The 21,008-nt window shown below is 37.9% G+C and overlaps 2 protein-coding genes across 2 annotated transcripts; one reads left to right on the top strand and one right to left on the bottom strand.

Moving 5' to 3' along the window:
• Positions 1–5,139: 5,139 nt before the first annotated feature.
• Positions 5,140–18,855, top strand: LOC135634032 (uncharacterized). The gene is made up of 21 exons (XM_065144160.1): positions 5,140–5,407; positions 5,499–5,581; positions 6,757–6,834; positions 7,892–8,023; positions 8,217–8,267; positions 8,357–8,500; positions 8,595–8,717; positions 8,857–8,934; positions 10,304–10,396; positions 10,470–10,592; positions 12,444–12,527; positions 14,131–14,229; positions 14,336–14,524; positions 15,446–15,521; positions 15,988–16,091; positions 16,173–16,432; positions 17,079–17,165; positions 17,283–17,510; positions 18,064–18,142; positions 18,237–18,300; positions 18,458–18,855. Exons 1-21 carry the CDS (start codon positions 5,317–5,319, stop codon positions 18,601–18,603), a joined length of 2,412 nt encoding a protein of 803 aa, XP_065000232.1. The 5' UTR covers positions 5,140–5,316; the 3' UTR covers positions 18,604–18,855.
• A 1,319-nt stretch (positions 18,856–20,174) lies between these two features.
• LOC135634033 (ethylene-responsive transcription factor 9-like) lies at positions 20,175–20,998 on the bottom strand. The gene has a single exon (XM_065144161.1). The coding sequence runs from the start codon at positions 20,811–20,813 to the stop codon at positions 20,334–20,336; it is 480 nt and encodes a 159-aa protein (XP_065000233.1). The 5' UTR covers positions 20,814–20,998; the 3' UTR covers positions 20,175–20,333.
• Between the last annotated feature and the right edge of the window lie 10 nt (positions 20,999–21,008).

Genomic DNA, 21,008 nt, shown 5'->3' with positions numbered 1-21,008 from the left:
CTCATATCAAAATGAATCCAATGAAAAAGAGCTCAATACAGAATTGACTAATCCTACACCAAGACTTTGCATGTATCCATGTTCACTTATCTCCACAATTTGCAGTCAGTCTGCTGCTATAGGGTTTAAAGCAATTTAAGAACTTCATGTAGGTGAGCAGCAAACACACAGCAACATTGGTTTGAAGGAAATGAGAAGTCTCCCCCTGTAATCATCTCAACTAGAGCTTCTTCATCACAGAGATTTCCATTACTGTCTAACTATGTGTCTCTCACAACTATTGCTATCTAATGCTAGTATGGTCTGACCTTGAGTAGTGATCCTAGAATGGAGGCCAACAACATATCAAGCTTGCTTTTGTCAAGAAAAATACCAGGTTTGGCAGAAGAACCAACACTATCGGCTAACATGAAAGACCAAACTTCCCTCAACTTATAATATTTGATCAGTAATAATGCTTCATTCCGTATATAAACAATCGAACACTAATTGTAAGCAAAGTTACAATAACAAAAAGCAGACCAAATGTCCAAGGAAAACAAGTCAACTGTATCAATTTAAAACTCATAACATTCATAAACATCACTAAGCTGTTAGCTTCTTGGCATGGGGAGCATCCAATGGTCTGAGGTTAAGGCTATACATAGAACCAAGTGATGGACTTCAACTGGATCTGACATTTCAGGAAAGATACAAGTGTTATCATGTCAAACGTGAAGCTCCTTTGAAGAAAGATAGATGAGAAGTTGTTCCCCTGTATAGACCTACCCTGAGCATGATTTATGATCAAAACAATTTAAAACTCAACATGTTTGTATCAATTTTTGGAACTCAAAGGTATGGATTACACACTATTAATGCAAATCAAAGTGTGAGTGGAATCTAACTCGCTATTTAACACAGGATCGGACTGACCTATATACCCAAAGTCTGTTCTAGTGATAAAGGACAACACTGCTCATCTATAGACCCTTACACAATTTCCTCAGCTTGTTTGATACCTTTACAAACTTGGATACATGTAGCATTTATAGTGCTTATGTTTACTCACATAATTGATGGTACCTAGGATCAACCGATGCATGTGCAATAGGTAGTGCTCATCTTCTCTTTTATATTGACAGTGCTTAGAATCAAACTTTTCTCAGTATCGTCAATGCCAAAATATACACTCCCATGTGAGAAATTGTCCACATCAAAATGCACCATCTACATTGTTAACTTTGTGATGCTAGACACTTTTTCATCCTATGAATAATGCTGGATGATATCCTAGAAGACTAATTCAAGGTATTCATAGATGAAAAGCTGAATGAGACAACTGCAAATGGACCAGAATTGTTCAGGATCAGTCAAAAGAACAGGCCTAATATCAAAGATTGGATTATGCATCTATGTATGTCATATAACTTTTTAAGCCTATTAAACAATATGTTGCATAGTATGTGTACAAAGACCATCAATCAACAAGAAGGTGACATGAACTCTACTTTGAGTTACGACTATGTGACTAGAAGCAGTTAATCTGCGAGTATACAATAATCAATTCATCACGAAACTTGACATTCACAAGAAGAAAATAGAAGTACCATTGGATACAGAGCAATCTGCAAAAGTTTACAATACTAGAGAAAAGATGAATTTAGATGGAAGTGGAAGTTTCCACAGGACATTTGCCACAGATAATGGCATAAATATGCTGAGTAGAGAAATGATCTATTTGTGGTAAATAACATGTTGTTCTAGTAAGATATATTAGCTTGTCTTGTAGTGCATGATTCTTAAGATCTTAATAATATACATGAAAGGCAATTGTGACAGCTACTAATATTCATGAACTAGATAATTTTTACGAAAAACACAAATTCATAGTCATCAGCGCACTGAATTGTCCACAATGAGTTCTTATCTGATGTCTAACAAATTCTAGCATCAGCTGGGGACTCATAGTACATGAGTTCCAAGCAATTATTTGATGATGGCTAATTGTGCTTATTCTGTATATTTACATTGTTGATATGGCTTCTCCAGCTAATTTTTTTCTAACAATGCATTAAACTATTAAGGAAGAAGTTAGTTATAAGACCTAGAGACCATGAAGTATAAGATTGCCACAAGGAAGCATCACAATAAATTCTAGCTCTAGTTGTTAGGTATTTATATCTGTGGACACTCAGTTATTTTAACCAATGCAACAATGTTAAATAACACTTTTTTGTAAAATGTAAGCATTGCTTTGTTGACTTTGTGAACATTAATTTCTTAAGTTATAATGATACAGAACGGTCCTGATTGAATTATTTCTAGTAAATACAATACTTGTAGGCCAAAGCATCAAGCTATGGTTCAAGAAGATGGACTAACTTTTACTGTAGAGCACCGACAAGAAATATGCACACGAAAGAATGACAACAGTGTCTAACTACAAATGGATCAGTATGTTCAATCTGCACAAGCGCGTACACCAGCGATAGAGAAGACTACAAGGACATACCAGCTGAGACACCAGTTCACCGGTCAACCTTGGGAAGAAATTACAAGTAAAACGGCCAGACCAAAAGAAAGGTTCTATCTAAGCATTCTTATATCTTGGGAAGTAATGACAGGCTTACTCTAAAAGAATTAGAGAGAAAAAAAACTTGTGTACAACAGTGAAGCTTTTAGATTAGACAACTCATGAAGGAATCATTAATAACCTTAAGAACCATAAGGATGCATCAAGATAAGATTATGACCGCCTGGTGCCGAACTAACTAATGGCCAGTATCAAAGAAAAGAACTATGAATTCTCATGTGGTTGATTTTGCAATCAGGCAATGAACTGATCTGCAAGAATGACTAATTGGAACAAGTAGAAGTAGGAGTAGAAATAGCTGCATGCCGATGTCCTCGCTTGTACACACTTTAAGTGATTGTCAAAAGCATTATGTTGTCCTATAAACACCTAGAGGCCTGTATATATCTGTTCATCCAAAATACAAGAACTGGGTGCTAATGATTGCACTGAAAATTAGGTTAGAAAGTTACAGATGAAATTAAAATTTTGGGACTTTTTGGAAAATACTTCAGAGTTTGGATTATTGCTAAGTAGAAAAGGAATCAAGTAACTCAATTTTGGGAAAATATCACATTGTTGAATTAGAAATTCAACTCGTGGACTAAAACAAGCTAATCACGGTAACTAATGAGCCTAGACAAAAAATAGAACAACGAGATCCCCGTTCCACGTTCCAGCGACGTGAAAATGTGCAAATAACAACAGGAAACAATCTTGGAATTAAATCTGAGGACGAATCAATCTGAAACTATGAACGAACTCATATCATTCTTCCTGAAATTTAACTATAGCGATAGAAAGCTGATACATGATTCAGATTACTGCTGAACGTATTTTCGATCTCTACAGAACTTGAACATGAAAAAAAGATCAATTCGATGCCCCAGAAGCAAAAAGGCAGTAATCAAAACCCAACCTTTCCACTCAACCTGATAGTTTCGCCCCACCCAGTCGCCGCCGGGTGCGCCTCTTCCACGGCTGCAGCACCGAATCCTGGAACCTAGAAGGCATTGCCAATTGCCTCTTCCCCCGCTTCCCCCTCGGACCAGCTTCAACTCCGCCATCCAGCTCCTCCTTCCTCTTCCCAATTCCCTCTCGCTTTCCTTCCTCCTCCCCGACTCCATTGCTTCCATTGTGCTCCATCTCCAAAGCTCTGTCTCCAAAGACTTCAATAACTGCCATCACCAAGAGATCGAGACCTTCACAACGACTCGAACAATCATTGAACGGAACGGGATTGGGATCGGGAATGGAGCTCAAAGGTGGAGTCTTTGAGGCTCGAATTCTCATTTGGAACCAGTTTCTCGGGATTGGAAGACTTGGTAAAAATCGGTGCAGGAGAAAGACGAGATTTTGGAGATCCTAATAGGATTGGAACCGCGTGAGGGGATCGGAGGAGGAAGCCAAAGGGGATGCAAGATTTGGAGCAGCAGAGAAGCCGAGGGTGGAAATAGATGTTTGATTCATATGCCGCAAGTGTTGGCGTGCGTGTTTTGTTGTATGGAAGAGGGGCTGCGGCCATAAAGCCATCCTCCTCCGGAATTGCTTCTGTTTTTGGTGTTTCCGGAAACAAGAAACAGAGATTTTTGTTTTCAGTTTATTCTCCCCTCACTGAAATCAGAAAAAAACAAAAAAACCAAAAACAACCAAATAACATCTGAAATAAGACTTCGACCGAAATAAATACAGCATTACCAATTTTTTGTAAATATCAGATACTTATTTTATTTATTTCTGTTATATTTGCCTCCAATTTTCCTGGAAAACGTTTTCATAAATGTGGAACAGAATCAGCAATTTAGGACAAATTTTATTTTTTGGATTAAAAGCAGTGAATCTAATGGATTTCTGCAGCATCAGCATTGTAGACCATGCAGCTTGTTTGGGTCAATCATGTTATCCATAGAAGGGTCCAAAAAGACACCCTTTGGACTTGGGTTGACCTGTGGCATTGCTAAATTCCCACAAGCACCATTGACATTTGATGTATATAGCTTGCTAAAAATGTCATTCATTCAATGTTGATGCTGTTTTTTGATGACATTTGTTTCATTTTTCTCAAATAATTTTATTATCGATAGTTCATCAAAGATATTCGAATCTCGTCTTCATTATTTATTCTTTGTTAGAAAAAAAAAGGATGAATTATTGTATATTTTAATCTATCAGAAATCAAAATAATCAAGACATTTATCGATTATTTACTATGTATTTGACTAATATAAATGTCCAAGTAACATCAATACATTACATACAAATTTACCATCAAATGCATCAATAATAAATATTTATTAGAGAATTTTTTATTTTGATTTGCATAAAATAGGAAAATAAAAATATATGCAACTTTGATAATTAGAATATTTTCTGTATCTATTAAACTGTTTTCATAAACTTCAATTCTTATTTTTTTTAAGAATAATTGGAAATTATTTCTTGGTGTCAAACAAACGGAATTTCCACCACGTGTGAACACTTGCCTTCATATCGGACGTCCGTTATTCGCAAGAGAAGATCCGAATCCGATCGGCAGGGTATATATATACATCGCGGGATTCGCTTCCCCCGTATCGGATCAAATCACAGCCGTCGCGTGTTGCCCGCGCCCGCCGTTGCTTCTTCTGCTGGGGTTTTGAGCCGCTAGGGTTTCTCGCGCTCGTACTGGCGTCCCTCCCAACTCCTCGAAGTGTCGTTCGAACGAGCGGATTGGCCTCCCCCTCGGGATCTCTTCTCCGCGTCTCGTCACCTCCTCGGCCTCCATGGGGGGCGCTCGGACGCAGGTGAACAAGGCCCATAAGAGCCGCTTCGCCTCCAAAGCTTCTCGCCAGATTCACAGGACCTCGCGCACCGGTGAGACTGCCTTCTCTATCAGGAATCGGAGGATTTGACTCTTCCTAGCAGTTCTGGTTTTCTGTATGTTGATTCTTCTTTGGATATTCAGATAAGAGTCGGATTGCGAAGCCGGACTCCCACCGTGCCGCCGTGAAGGGCGCCCGTGCTGCTCGGATCCAGCGCAGCAAAACGGTATGCATGACTGACAACTATAACATTGTTATCGTTGCTTTGGAGCGTAATTTGGGAATCCTTCTGCAATGTGCAAGTTCTTTTTCCTCCAGTAGCTGTACTATTATTGCAATTTCAGTGGAGTAAATCAAGAAAATGGGTTTCTTTAGTATAACAAACAGAAGTCTTGTTAAGATAGGGGAAATGTTTGAAATTTATGCAAATTCTAGTGTGGAACAAATTGTTGGCCATGTCTCGGTGTTGTGATTCTATAGCAAACTAAATCCTTTTATGCTCTTCATCAGAAATTAGATGCATCTACCCAAAAATAAATGGAGATGTTTAAATGAATTCATAAGGTGTTTAATAAGGTTAGTGACAGAAAAATTAAGAATGGTGAATATTTCTTGTAGTAAATGCTTAGTGTCCTAGATATAATTTCCACTAGCTACTGGGTTTCATAAATATTAGCTGGTTCTAGCACCAAAAAAATATATAGTACTATGATATATGTGCTACACGTAGAAACTCCTACAGTTCTGTTTTCATGTCATGTAGACTGTGTCTTGAGGTAGATCTTCTAATAGATAACGAGGGTGGAGATTTTGTTCAGATTAAGCATTTATTAACAATATTGTGCAGTTATGGGTGACAATGAGGCATAGAGATAATGGCTTATGTATATAAAGAAATCTAGGGATGCCATTTTTTTAATTCCATTCTACTTCCCTTGATTTTAACATTGACCTCTTATTTTCCTCCTTTTATTTTCCAACTTTTCTTCTTTGCTACCTATTATGCCCTCATCTCTTGTTTGTGCTTGTTTTTTTGCTCACTACTGGTACAATTTGACCAACTTTTCTTTTTTCTGATGCCATTTACGATTGACTCTTTAGAAACGGTTAAGTACTTGTTGTACATGTATGATTCAGAGCATTCATTAAGCTTCTGACTTGCAGTATTTGTATGCTAAGTTGATTGCACTAATCTCAGGAATTAAGCGGAAATTTTACTTTTGTTTTATGACAAACAAATTCTTTTATACTGTAAATCAGCACAACTTTTCAAGTTATATTCCATTTGCCATTGATGCTTGGAAATTTCATGATTATGTTTGCTGTGTTGGAAAAGTCATAATTCATTTATGTTGGGATTGCTTATCACTATTTCTTTCTTTTCCATGTGGAATTTTGTAGATCCGCAATCAGAAAAGGGCTGCTTTACTAAAGGAGAAAAGAGCGTCAACTGGATCAGCTAGTCCTCCTCGAGTTGTTGTGAGTAATCCATGTATTATATTCATTTTCTGTCATAAATGTTCCGTTTGATTATTTAGACTATCATTTTTTTCTGTCAAAGCAATTGCTAAGTTTGAGAACTGTAGTTATTCTATCAGTGCAGCACTGTGCTCTTTTTGCAAATTTTGGATCTATATACTGGTTAATCACTGAGTGGAAGTGTCATATTGGGTTTTTGAGGTATTTAAAATAGTTTACTTTTTCACAAACTCAATTGTTGGTTTGATTGGAAAGTTTCTTTGACTAAATACTCCAAACACTTGTTAAGATAATTCATCTAAGAAAAAATTTAAGCTGAACAATAATAGTCAAAGCACCTGAATAATAGAGTGCTTTGACGAGAGAAAAACTTCCTGAATCATTAATTTTTGCTCAATCAGTATCCTTTGTAGTGATTACCCCAATAAGATGAAGCAGCTCTTATTTCCAGGTTTTGCTGGTGGTATAACTGGTGGAGACCACATCTTGTGGCTAACTTCTTTTATTTCTTCAAATGCATGTTGCTTTCTCTTTTGTTGCATGTACTCATAACTTTAGAGTTTATACTTTCTTTACGTGGTTTTACATATCTATCCTTTCAAAGTTGGGAAAGAACATATTTGCCCCTCCAAATTAGTAATGTTTCATATATATATATATATATATATATATATATATATATATATATATATATATATATATATATATATCCCTTCAAAAATTATAATTTTACACTGATTTGGAAAAAAAAAAGTACCAAGCATGCTTTTTTTTACCAATTATTTGACTGATGTATCCCAACATTTTTAAGAGTGTATTGATGCCAATTTGATGTTCAACATTATTATGCTAATTGCTAACTGCAATGACATGTATGAACATTTTTGAGCTTGTGTGTATGTGTGTGCACGCGCGCATGTGCGCACCCTTAAATTTAAAAGGGGCAAATACAAAATATACCAACTTTTGGAAGTATATATTATGCAATTTTACCTTTTCTAGAGAAGTTTAGGCATGACCTTTGAAGTTAATCTATTTTTTTTGTTGTTGGTGGCAGGTCCTTTTTGACCTTTCCTCATCTACAAATCTGGTTAAAGTCGCAACAGATCTCTTAACATTGTCATCGGAAGAAGATACAAAACCTATATCGAATACAGTTGCTTTCCCAACCTACAAATTTCGACTGACGGTTTGTTCCTCTTTTATAAACTCTCTGTACTGTCTTCCTATGGGTATCTGTGATCTTGTCATTCTACCTGAAAATTGCAACTTCTATGCAGTATGAAAGTCCATTTTGTTGTGCCATATTTCTTTTGGTTTCTTTATTTCTAAGCTACGAATTATATGAAATATATTTCTGAAACATGATATAATGAATGAAGGTCTTGGAAGCACCACATGGAGATTTATTGTCATGCATGGAGATGGCAAAGGTAGCTCATTTCTGTAGGCATCTAGATGGACTATTATTGTCTATCACTTTGTAATTTTTTTACCTCATCCAAGATATTTTCTGAAACAGGTTGCAGATCTGATTGCATTTGTAGTTTCAGCTAAGTCATTATATGATGGATATGAAACTAGTAGTTTAATAGATCCATTTGGGGAACAGTGTCTTTCCGTCTTCAGAGCCATTGGTTTACCTAGTACTGCTGTCTTAATTCGGGCAAGTATTTAGTTGTACTAATTGTTCATGCAAACAAATTTCTCGCTTATAATAACTTGTGATATGATGTTTGAATACTTGAATTTACCATCAGGATCTTCCTATGGACATGAAAAGAAAGCAAGAATTGAAAAAAATATGCATTTCTCATCTTGCTTCTGAGTTGCCTGAAGATTGTAAATTCTATCCAGCAGATTCTAAGGAGGACTTGCACAAGGTAATGCTGCTGTAATGATTGGGTAAAAACTAATTCTGATGGGATAAGTCCAAAAGAGTTACAAGGTGCCATATTTTTTGGTTTCTCTAGTCTGGACTATTACATAAATCACAATTTGCATATTTTCCTTGTCTTGCAGTTCATGTGGCTTTTCAAGGAGCAAAGCCTTTCATGTCCTCATTGGAGGAATCAACGACCTTATCTTATGTCTCAAGAGGTAGGGCCTATGAATGCATAATTTTGTTATTGTATTGATTTAATGATCAACTAACATTGGTCAATTAGAATTTGTATTTTCTACCTTGAGGAGTAGCTAGCTTGAGAATGGAATGTAATTTTTAGCCAATCCTAGCGAGAGAAGGACCTGCAAATGGATATAGGTAGCTTAGAAGGGTAGTGAAGTGACCATCATTGCTTTAAGGGTAATGTTGAGATTCATGCCAGAGACATGAATTTGCAAATAAGTCCATGGAGGGTAATCTAAGAACTAGTATGTATAGATTGATATATAAAAAATTCAAAGGACTGTCTTGATGTCTAACATGAAATTTTACTTTAAAATTTCTGATTAAACTATTTTATATGCCCAATTATGTATCTAAGATCTAGTATGTAGATATTGATATATAAAAAATTCAAAGGACTGTCTTGATGTCTAACATGAAATTTTGCTTTAAAATTTCTGATAAGCTATTTTATATGCCCAATTATGTATCGCCCCTTTATTTATCATTATGCATTCATAATAATTCTGTGTTCCAGATCAAAATTATCAGAATTTATCAGCTTATCAGCACTAGGGATAAATTTTTTCTTGTTTTCAAGTTCATCGCTTTCAATATTTGAACAAATGCACACTTCATGCATTGCATGTTTGTTTTTTTCCCTGCCTTTAGATTAATTTTCTGTGGATCTGAATTTCACTGATCATGATTTTGAAATGCTCCACTCTGCATTATGATGCACTTTTGTTTCACTAATCAGTTGACCTAGATTATATTGGTCGTTGAAGTTATTAAGGATAAAATGCCATGTTCTTTCTGTGGTTGACATATTGTTTTGTAGCATGCTATGGTATGCATGCACGTGCCTTGTTATTTGTCATTACCAATTATGGTACATAATAGGTGGATGCTGGTTGGCATTTGTCTGTGCTTTGTCTATCACACTGCAGCAAGGACAGGCGATCATGCACAGCGAGGACATAGAGGAGGTGCTGAGCACATGCTTGGTACTTTGGTCCATTAGCAGATTGACAAAATTTTTCATATGGAATTGACAAGGAAAAGGGTTTTCTTTTTAAACTTATTTCTCCCTACAAAATAGATCAAATGTATACTCCAGTTCTATCTTAGATCTCATTCTGTGCATTGTACTTTTAGTTGCACTTCTTTTGTTGTTTGGCAAAATACTTTGTTATCTGGACTGTTTTATCATGATTTTTAGCTCTTAGATGTTTTATTTGGCCAAATTTGTTTGGACTTTGCCGACATCTTGAATGCTGTTATTTTAACAGGACAATCTGATGTTCTTTTGTGATACACAGTGTATTTATGTCTAATGCTCAATTAATTAACTTGTATCAGGCAAGTTTGGAACCTGATGAAAACAATCCTGGAACATGTTCCTTGCTTCTGTCAGGTTATGTGCGTGCCCACAGTGTTTCCGTGAATCAACTTGTGAGTGTTATTCTTGGGCATCTTTCAATTCTTTTGTTTTAGTGCCTGTCTTTATAATGCTCTTTCAATCTAGGTTCATGTTTCAGGAGCAGGGGATTTTCAGTTAGGAAGGATAGATGTCCTGAAGGATCAATGCCCTATGAGTGAAAGGAAAAGTTCTAACTCAATGGATGCAGATGATATGCGTGATTTCCAGGTACTAAACTTGAGTTTCTCTTTTCGAGAAGTAAGCGCTTATGATGAGATCTTGTTTATGCTTTAAGTTGATCATAAAAGGTCTCATATTAGCTTTGTTAAACCATCAAAGTTCTTTATATAGAAAATGTGATTTGCAGTGGTTATTTTGAATTCAAATAGTTGGAGCAGCAAATAGATTTTCTGTGACTTAGTTTGCTCTAAGAAAGTGGTTCGATGCCCAATTAGTTTACATTTCTAAGATAATCATCTTACATGTATCAGTGGCATTAATTGTTGATTTTTAGAGTCAACATTAGCTGAAATTAAGTTAGTTTACAAGCATTGTCCTTTTCTGGTTTGAACATTCCATTGAGTGACTTCGAGGATATGATACTCTAATTTTTTTCCTGTATTTCTATTATGCTTTAGTTCTCTGACAAGATGTGAATGATTATGAACCCAATGATAACTTTGTATGTATTACTTAAAATATTATAGCAGCATCTGTCAGTACAAAGGCTTGAATATGGGATTTTGCACAATATATGTACATCTTGTTGGCTCAGTATAAAATGTAGCAAGAGTATTTGCTGCTTTAATGAGAATAGTGCTGATAGACTGAGGCTTCAAGTGAATGGGACAGCTGAATGGTCCAATGATATCTGACAAGCTTTCGGGAGTTCACTGTGAAAAACATTGCAGGTGATGTAGGATAAAGATAAAGGGTAGGATCTTTGATGATGCATTATGATGCAGGAATAAGGTTGCTGGAGTTGTAGGCAATAAATAGAAAGATGAATTATAATAAATCAATTCAAGATATGAAACAAGGTATCAAAATAAGTAATCAGATGAATAGGCAGAAGTTTGCATGGAACAAGTGGAAGTTAGTCTGGTTCCTGGGAGTTACGCCTAGGGCGTTTTCTCACATCAAACTTGTTTCATGTGTGGATCGTGTCCTCATAATCCGAGTAGAGGAAAAATCATTTATAACAATATTGTCTTCAACTTAGTAAACATTGTTAAATTTTTTGAGTATGGTTAACCTTACTATTCTTACAAGATTCAGAGATCAACATTATTTCCAAAAGTAACAAACTCATAACATTTAAGATCCTACTTAAAGATGCATTTTCTTTCATTTAAAATTCCTAGTCGCTTAGAAATTTTTACAACAACTTATTACCTAAAAGGGGATTTATAAATAAGAATCCAACTCAAAATATAGATACTAGAACTTCTAGAATAAGACCAGAAATAATGACGAAAATTCATTTGAAAATGCTGATAAAATTACAATTCAGCTTGAAACTACACTTGACATTGTATATTGGTCAGACCGCACTCGGAATTTACCGGTTTGACCAAGCATTTAGTTTTAAATATGGATGACTTCTTTTTTATTTACCTAGCGGAATAGTATAGGACTGTCTATTACTGTACTGGATACATTTCTTTATTTGGAACATATATGGGATTTATCTTGTTCTTTCATATGTGAACTTTATTAGTTTCTGTAGTTTCATAAGTTCATTTATTCCCTTGTTTTGGAGATGAATCTAAATATTATCCATTTTTTGGTAAATTCTTTTATAGGATAATTTTATTAGTGATTCATGTTGTCAAATGTATTATAGAGTATGCCACCTGAAAATATATATAAGTATGCATTTAGAGGAGTTTGAATAGATTTTGTGGCAAACATCTGAATTCTCACCTACTTTTATTTTCCGAAGAACTTTTATTCCAGCTTATATGTTGCTTACCTGTCCCTTGGCTCTATCCATGGAATGCATTTTTTTAATTTTCTTTTGTCCTCATATTATGCGAACTACTCTTAACTGGACTTTTTGCTTGAGATAATTTTCAGGTCATTCAGACCCTACTTCCAGATCCTATGAAGCAGGAACCTTTGGTTGTTGAAAATGTACCTGACCCTCTTGCAGGCGAACAGGTTAGGTTTAAGTTCACTTTTTGCCGGTGAACTTATATATGCTTTTTTACACTTAATTGCTTTTTTTTTTTAAGATTATAAAGCAAGATCTATACATATTTGCTGAATTTTGTTGGCACTAATGCATGGAAAGGTTGCCATTATTTCGTTATTCCATTGCCTTATGATGCACTTCTGTTCCATTTTTTATCATGTGACCACGTCTCATTTATTTACTGGTTGGTAGGAAAGTTTTGAGTCATAAACTGTTGTACCTTACTGTTAATTTTGCTTATCTTGTATAATTCATGGCATGAGCTTGCAATGCTGATGTCTTTGGTAAAGTTGTTTTTGGTCTTTTGATGGCTATACTGGATGGAAAGCCCTTTCTAAGCCTGCGATGAGTCATTTTCATTTCTTCATTTCTTGTTCTCTCTTTTGTTCTTTTCATACTGTGGTTGTCAGCATGGCATGTGCTGACAGCATGTACAGTTGCAACCTCAGGTTGATGGTAGGTTTCCCCATAGTAAATCAATTTATCTTTTTGTAGCTGAAGTTGGTAATATTTTTCGTTCTTCATTGTGAACACGAAATATATCCTCCAATAAATGGTGTCAACTTTATCTTTTCAAGAGATCAAGGTTTACATGGCACCACATGAGTCTATTTGGATCTGCATGGCATGGTGGTGTGGCCCACAGTATGCCTTAGTGTACTAGTTTCTGACAGCCTGTAGTAGTGGTAGGTGCTGCCACAGGTTTAGCAGAGAAATGTGAATTACTTATGTTGGCCGAGGTTTGTCCATACAGAATCATCCATTCTCTTTTTGACTTTAAAGTTTAAACATTAGTTTTCTATGTGAGCCTCCCATTTGCATAAGCTTGTAACAAGCGAAATGTTTCACTTAGTCAATGCTTTTAGATCTAGCATCTTGATGCATGAGTAAGCTTCACATTTCACTCAATATTAGATGTAAAAGTGCTGTTATATGCAATATGCATTTTTGGGTTTCTGTAAACAAGAGTATGTTAAAATCTGTGTTTTCATGGAATTATGATTTTATGTTCTGCTTCATTCGTGGTGAATTTATATCTGTAGTTTGTCTTAAATAGAAACCTCCCTAATATGTGAACATGGTGATGTTATGCCAAACACCAGGCATGAATTTGTGATTCTTTGGCCTTGTACTTAAGCACTTAGGCGTCTAGTATTCTTCTTTTTAACCATATATGTAAAAGAGAGGAAATCCATGAAGAACATTGCAGAAAATACAAACCTTGACATGCCATCTCTGCTCCACTCTCTACATGCCACCCCTATGTTCGGCCATATCGATTATCACATACGTGTTTGGTGCTCGGATAACTAATATTAATTAGAAGCCAATTCAACTTCTCATGATGTAGCAGCCAATAATCTTCTTCTTCCAAAGAATAACTTTTATCATTTGGCGCTAGTCATGCAAATTTTTTTGACTGCAACTAGAGTAAGGAATTTTAATATTATAGTTATACAGTTAAATTTCATAGGTAATGCAGAACATTGTGTCATCCTATTGCATTTAGTTCTTATTTTGTAACAGTTGCTTCTTTAGGGTAATTGCTGACTTGTTTATGTTAAATAGACATGGCCGACCGAGGCAGAGATTGCTGAAGCTGATATAAATAACAAAGAGCAGAAGTTGATTAGGAAGAAACTTCCTCAAGGCACCTCAGATTACCAGGTTTCTTCAACACCTGAGTTTTCATATATCTGTTTGCTGTCTTTTCCTTGTACAAGTGAAGGCTGGAAAGCTTTATCATGCACTTCTTTCTTGTCATGGTTTGCAGGCTGCTTGGATTTTAGAGGATACAGATGATGAGGATTCAGACAATAGTGATGAGGAGAGTGATGGCATGGTATTGGATGTACAGAAAGATCAAACGACACAGGATGGTTCTGATAATTCAGATGTTGATGAATGTCAACTCATCAGCGAAAATTTTGATGATAGAACTGAAGCTGATACTGAGATGGCTGTGAGTTTTCATGTTATTGCTGTTCTGGGAAAGTTGATACAGTATGATAATTATCATATTCCACATCATTTTAGATTGCATCATATCCTTTGAATTCCTGTCCACATATTAGTATTTGGTAGCATCTATGGATTTCCAAGTTAAAATGATGTGGGGTAAAAGGAAAAATAGAACAAAAAACATGTAAGGGACTGGATAGTTGATGTTTAGTGTGTATTGCTTGATATGATTTTGCATGATACTTGAGATAACAAAACCATACTTTTAACATGTTTTTGTTATCTTTTAGTTGAAAGTTTCAAGAAAAAGGTATGAGATTGTCTGTGCTGAACATATTTGGTCTGGCAGCTTCAGCCTTTTACTTATGGTTAAGTTTCAATGGTGTTACATTTCAATAACTGTTTCAAGAAGGCTGATCTTATTTCCTTCAGCTGAGCATTAGCAGCTCAAGAAGTCAAACAGAGTTAAAAAAAGTCTTTTAGGCAATCCAGCTGAAACTTAACATTTCTAGAGTCATGAAAACTGGCTATAACTGAGCAGGAAGTAAATTGACCGAATTAGCAAAATAAAGACAATTTAATATGTGTTTTGTTCGAAACTTGAGCTGCAGCTATTGGCAGTCATGCACATTTAGTTTTATGCAAAATAAATTGATATTTCATATTAATTATCATATTTCCCCTTGCTTGCTATATGATGCTTTGTTGTAGCTTTACTGAAAACTTTATGCATGGTGCTCATGTGGATCATCTGGGTTTCAGTTCTCTTTCTTATTATTCATGTGCATATTCTTATAAATTTATATTTTTATATAACTTTCTAGTTTTTAGCATATATTCTTTATGTAAATTAATGATAGTGCATTTCTTTGGGTTTTATTATTGCTACATAATGTCAGGGGAATTTACTTACATGTTTCAGGATGAGGAAAGCTTGACAAAGGAGCAGATTGAGGCAGAGATTAAAAAAATTAAGGAAGCATATGCTGATGATCAAGGTATTTATTTACTGTCATGCCTTTATTTTGTTTGGTATGATATGTGTTACAAAGTAAACAAACTCAACATTAAAATTTATTTGTTCTGTTCACAACAGAATTCAGATATTCTATGGTAAACCTTTTGTCTGATTTTAGCATCTTAAACATGTATCGACTAGAAATGGTTTTGTTGAAAAATATGAATAATGAATATGTGATGGTAAAGAGGATGCCCAAACATATGGTATGAGTTGAATCTGTTTCGTGCTTACCTGCTAAATGATTTAATGAAGTTTGCACATTTTCACTTCATCTATTGGCCGGTAACAACATAGTTCAAGCCTTCAATTTCTGAAGATTTTCACTGTTCTAGACAGATCAACAGAAACTTGAAATTGTTTATCCTTTCTTGTATCAGTAAAATATCTGAAGATTTTTGGGTGCACACGTTTTTGATGTTCCAAATTACTTCATTTGTTCGCAGAATTTCCTGATGAAGTGGAAACACCAATCGATGTTCCAGCTAAAAAGCGTTTTGCCAGATACAGAGGACTGAAGTCTTTCCGTACGTCTTCATGGGATCCTAAAGTGAGTATTCTATCTTAATTTTTGAAGTATATTTATTTATCTATCTCTTATATGCATTGTCTTTGTTATTGTCATTGACAGGAGTCATTGCCACCTGAATATGCTAGAATTTTTGCTTTCGACAATTTTGCTAGAACACAAAAGAATGCCCTTGCAAAGGTTCTTGATATAGATGAAGGGAGCATGGATGACTGTGCTCCAGTAGGATCCTACGTAAGACTCCACTTAAAGCATGTGCCATTGGATCTTGCTACCAGGCTATGTCAACCATCAAAAAAGTCACCTGTCGTAGCGTGTGGGCTTTTGCAACATGAATCAAAGATGTCTGTCCTGCACTTCAGGTAATTCATTGTATGAAAATTTCAATTTTCCAGACTTGGTTGGAAATATATTTGATTGTGGTAGTATGTAGGAAGTTGATTTTGATTGTTGTCCTTAAATATGTGATTTGGATTTAATTTTGTTAATCCCATAGATCCTTGTGGGTCAACTTACCTTGAAAATCGCTGCTAATTGTTCTTACATCACAAATTCATGATCACCGAGAGTGTCATTTCATCTGTCTGCTGCAACAATCATCACAAAAATTAAATTCCATGCTTGACATTTCATGTTTAATTGTTTTATTAATGTAAACCATGAAAATGATGCCTGCTTTTGGAGACAAGTAGAAATGTAGAAGGCTTAATAGAAGATTCTAAAGTGATGTATGATGGGGGATCTCAACTTAATAGCTGGAACATTTCATCTGTATCATTGCATTCGTTTATCATGCAACCGTAATGCAATCCTCCTAAGTTCTGTTTACGTGCTGGAAGTTAAGAAGCAAGAAGACATGTAAGCTATATTCAGAATGTTAGACTATATCCGCTATTTGATATGCATGGATTACATTGTTGCTTGATCAGTCTTGCTGAAAAACCTCTTATGTGATGTAAAGTTTGAATTTCAAACAGCATTTACAATGTCTTTTTTCCTGTTTTACAGCATAAAGAAACATGACTCATATGATGCTCCTATTAAATCCAAGGAGATGTTCAGTTTCCATATGGGGTTCCGTCAGTTTTTTGCAAGGTGAACTCCTGAATTCTTTGGATATAATTTTAGGTTCTCCCACTCCATGCAGATCTTGTCATTAATCTTAAGATTCTGGTCTGAAGTTGAAGAATCCTCAAAATGGTCTTTTTGCAGGCCATTATTTTCTTCTGACGACTTAAACTGTGATAAGCATAAGATGGAGAGATTTCTACATCCGGGGCGTTTTTCAGTGGCATCTGTTTATGCCCCTATCAGTTTCCCTCCCTTGCCATTGATTGTCCTGAAGACTCAGCATGGAGAACCTCCTGCTCTTGCTGCCATTGGTTCACTAAAATGTGTGGATCCTGATAGGATAATTCTGAAGAAAATCATTTTAACTGGGTAAATTTATCTTAAGCTCTGTTTTTCTTCACATGGTAACTTTAATTTGTAGATCTACATGTATGAGTGATAATTATATATATGGATATATGCTATGAGAGTTAAATATCCATGATGTTGTGTGTCTTAACAAAGTCCTATGTACCAAATCCAGGATAAAACCTCTGTTAAATAGTTGGTTATCCAACATCTTCTCAAAGAACTATTGTGGTCCGAAATCAGCTGGTTCTTAACCTAGGGTCCTAATAGGTTACTGTAGGAGAATGTGTGATGTTTAAGGAATAAGCAATCCTTTCTTCTTTCAAAGTCCATGGAATTCTTTCTTCACCTAGGGCCCTACTATTACTGGTGCACCTTTGCCTCATTGATGCTTAATGTCGTCTGAAGCATGGTGGTATAATACAAAATGATTAATTTGGAGTCATGCATCCATGAGCTTCAGCAGCGAGCAATGTTCTAGTGGCATTGTTCCTCAGATCCATACATAATAGCATTGTGCTTCCTTTTCATCTTTGTTTCAAAATAGTTTGAACCGGAAGCTTTTTTGATGCAGTTACCCACAGAGAGTATCAAAATCGAAAGCCATTGTGCGATACATGTTTCACACTCCCGGTGATGTTAGATGGTTCAAGGCAAGTGCTGCAGTTAGAACTGTTGACAAGGTGCTAAAAATAATATCCATGATGGATCATGTTCTGATGCACTTTATTCTCTCTGTGTATGCAGCCAGTGGAGATATGGACCAAATGTGGTCGCCGTGGTCGCATCAAAGAACCTGTTGGTACTCATGGTACGTATATGTTTTGTAGTGCTACTCATATCCAATCAAACTTCAATTTTATTCGATTGGTAAATACTCACTGTCCGTACCCTAACTGCTTTGCCTGCCAGTAATACGTTTTGTTTTTTTGGGTCGAGGGAATCATGTTGTTCTTTGTGTTCTTCAGGGGCTCTGAAGTGTGTTTTCAATGGTGTCATTCAGCAGCATGACACTGTATGCATGAGCTTGTACAAACGTGCTTACCCCAAGTGGCCGGAACAATGCTATCGGTCGTGTGACACCATCTCTCAAAGTGGCATGGTTTCAGCGTAGAGACGCAACATGCCTGTTGTTGGGAGTGAAGCTCTGGTTCGAATGTCTTCTACAGAATTAGACTCTGCATAGAAATTATACTGTATTACACCAATGTATTATTTTGGCCTTCATCTTTTATTCATATAGTGCTCGCTCGTTTCCGACACGGTCGGTATATGAGGCAAAGGTTTTGACTTGTGATTATGAGTTGGAATGTGTTCTTGATAACCATATGGATGCGGATGCCAAGAGAGCTAATGCTTGTGATCATATTATAGTTCTCCCACATTTTTTTATGAATTCTGTATCGTAATCCTTTGCGTCTTGAGTCTACTAAAGCACTGACGTGAAACGGGGCTTCTCTTGCAACACTAAATTTTATCCCCAGAAGTTGAAAAGCTTGTGATGTAAGGCTTGGAACGGAATCGCCGAGAGGCACGCTTTCTACGCCCACGAAAGGAAGCCGAAGAGGTAAACGTGGGGCCATCTTCCCACGAGACGTCGCCAACTCCACTGCTCATTAAAGCGGGCACCAAATTGGCGTCATTCCTCCCACCAACCAATACGCGACACGTAAGCCGATTTGATGTCCCTTTACCTAAGATGCCGCCCTCCCTATGAATCGCTACCACAGCGGCGGAGGTAATGACGCGTGCGGCGTGGCAGAACGCCCCCACGTGATCACTTCTCGCTTATTCAATTTTTACACCACACGTGGCGACGTGCCACAGGCCACTCCTCGGACCTATCGCCGCTCCATCTGCGTGGCTGTCTGTCTCGCCTTCCGCTGTCGGGAATTTTCCTGCGCGCCACGGTGCCGTCTTTTCTTCCATATTTGTTTGTTTTATCGTTATTATTATGGAAAAAAGCCCATAAAATTGATGTCCGAAGAAGATAAAAATGAATCGCCGCGTCACACGCGCTAAGGCTCGGTGCTCGTCGAGTGCCGCGGTCCGGTCAACGTTTTCCCGGCTTAACTGACGGAAAAGGAGAGACTTTTGGGAGAAGCTGGCGGGCCCCGGCCGCTCCTCTTGCCGCCTCCATAGAAACCGCCCCGCAGACTGGCCCCACCGCACCAACTTCGCCGCGGCCTTATACGGCGCGTGTCGCAGGCGGCCGCTTTCCGTTTCGCCCTTTGTATAAAATCCCATATATATATATATATATATATATATATATATGAATATATATATTTCTCCGACGTCGTGATGGAGAAGGCGGTATGGCGGGGGACCCACTTTGGCCATGCGTTTTTATGCTACCTTCCGTCGCTTCGTACTCGGCGACGGCCGCCCTCGTGGGCTCGACGCGTGCGTGCGTGCGAGAGCTGCCGGCCGCCGGTTTGTTCCCATTTCAAGAATAGGGGCAAGAAGAGGGCGTTAGCGTAAATACAACGTCATTATGACGAAATGACAAGAACAGCCTCCACACGCCACGCAAAGCGCGAGCCGTAGCACGAAATCCGGTATTGGAGTAATTATCGTGTAGGCTCGGTGGGTTTTCCGTCAATTGGATTGGAAAGAAGCTGTCGGCCACTAACGACTCAACACGCGCGTCACCCACCACGGAGGGACGAGTCGACCCGGCGATTCCAGTGACCAGCTAACTCGCTGATCCAACTCAGTTGATAAGAGACTGTACAACAAAGCCGAGTCGGCTTTAAAGAAAAGCGAGCAATAAAAACCGGCGCGGCATAAAAGGAGGGAGAGTGGGGAAGCGATGGAGCGATGTGGGCCGTCCGATCTGACTCAGAAAAAAGGAGCGGGGAGATTAAGATCAAACGAGAAGGGCGGCTTCTCCTTCCCCGCCTCCGCCGCTGCCACGGTCTTCCTCTCCTGTTCCTCCCTCGCCGCCGCCTCAACCACCTCGAGTCGGTACCCTGCGTACCCCGATCCGCCGCCCGCCGCCGCCGGCGTATGCCCCATGGACAGATCCGCGGCCGATCGCCAGCGCGTCACCGCTCCCCAGCTGACCTGCGCCGCCGAGGGCGGGACTATGAGGTCGCCCGGGCAGCCGAAGTTGGTCTTCGCCTTGGGGCCGCGGAGGCTGCGCGCGGCCTCGTCGTAGGCCCGCGCCGCCTCCTCAGCCGTGTCGAAGGTGCCCAGCCACTTGCGGGTCTTCTTCCAAGGGTCCCGGATCTCCGCCGCGAACCGCCCCCACGGCCGCTTCCTCACGCCCCGGAAGTGCGCTTCCCTCCCTCCTCCTCCTCCCTGCGCCGCCGCCGCCATCGCCAGAAGACGAGCACAAAGAAGACTTTGAGGCGAAGCGAGGGAGGCCGGGCAGCGTATTTATAGCCGGGAAGTCGGTCTTGGTTCCGCCCGACAGGTATTCGATATAATTTCGATTTATTTCGCCATTTACTATCGAGCTTTGTTTCTATGGTCGCCATCAATATGCGCGCATTGAATGGACGGCGGTGATTC

The sequence above is a fragment of the Musa acuminata genome, chromosome BXJ3-3 (genome assembly GCF_036884655.1).
Source record: "Musa acuminata AAA Group cultivar baxijiao chromosome BXJ3-3, Cavendish_Baxijiao_AAA, whole genome shotgun sequence".
Taxonomy (NCBI): Eukaryota; Viridiplantae; Streptophyta; class Magnoliopsida; order Zingiberales; family Musaceae; genus Musa; species Musa acuminata.
Note: the sequence above shows the minus strand (reverse complement) of the source record. Positions and strands in the feature narration are given on the sequence as shown.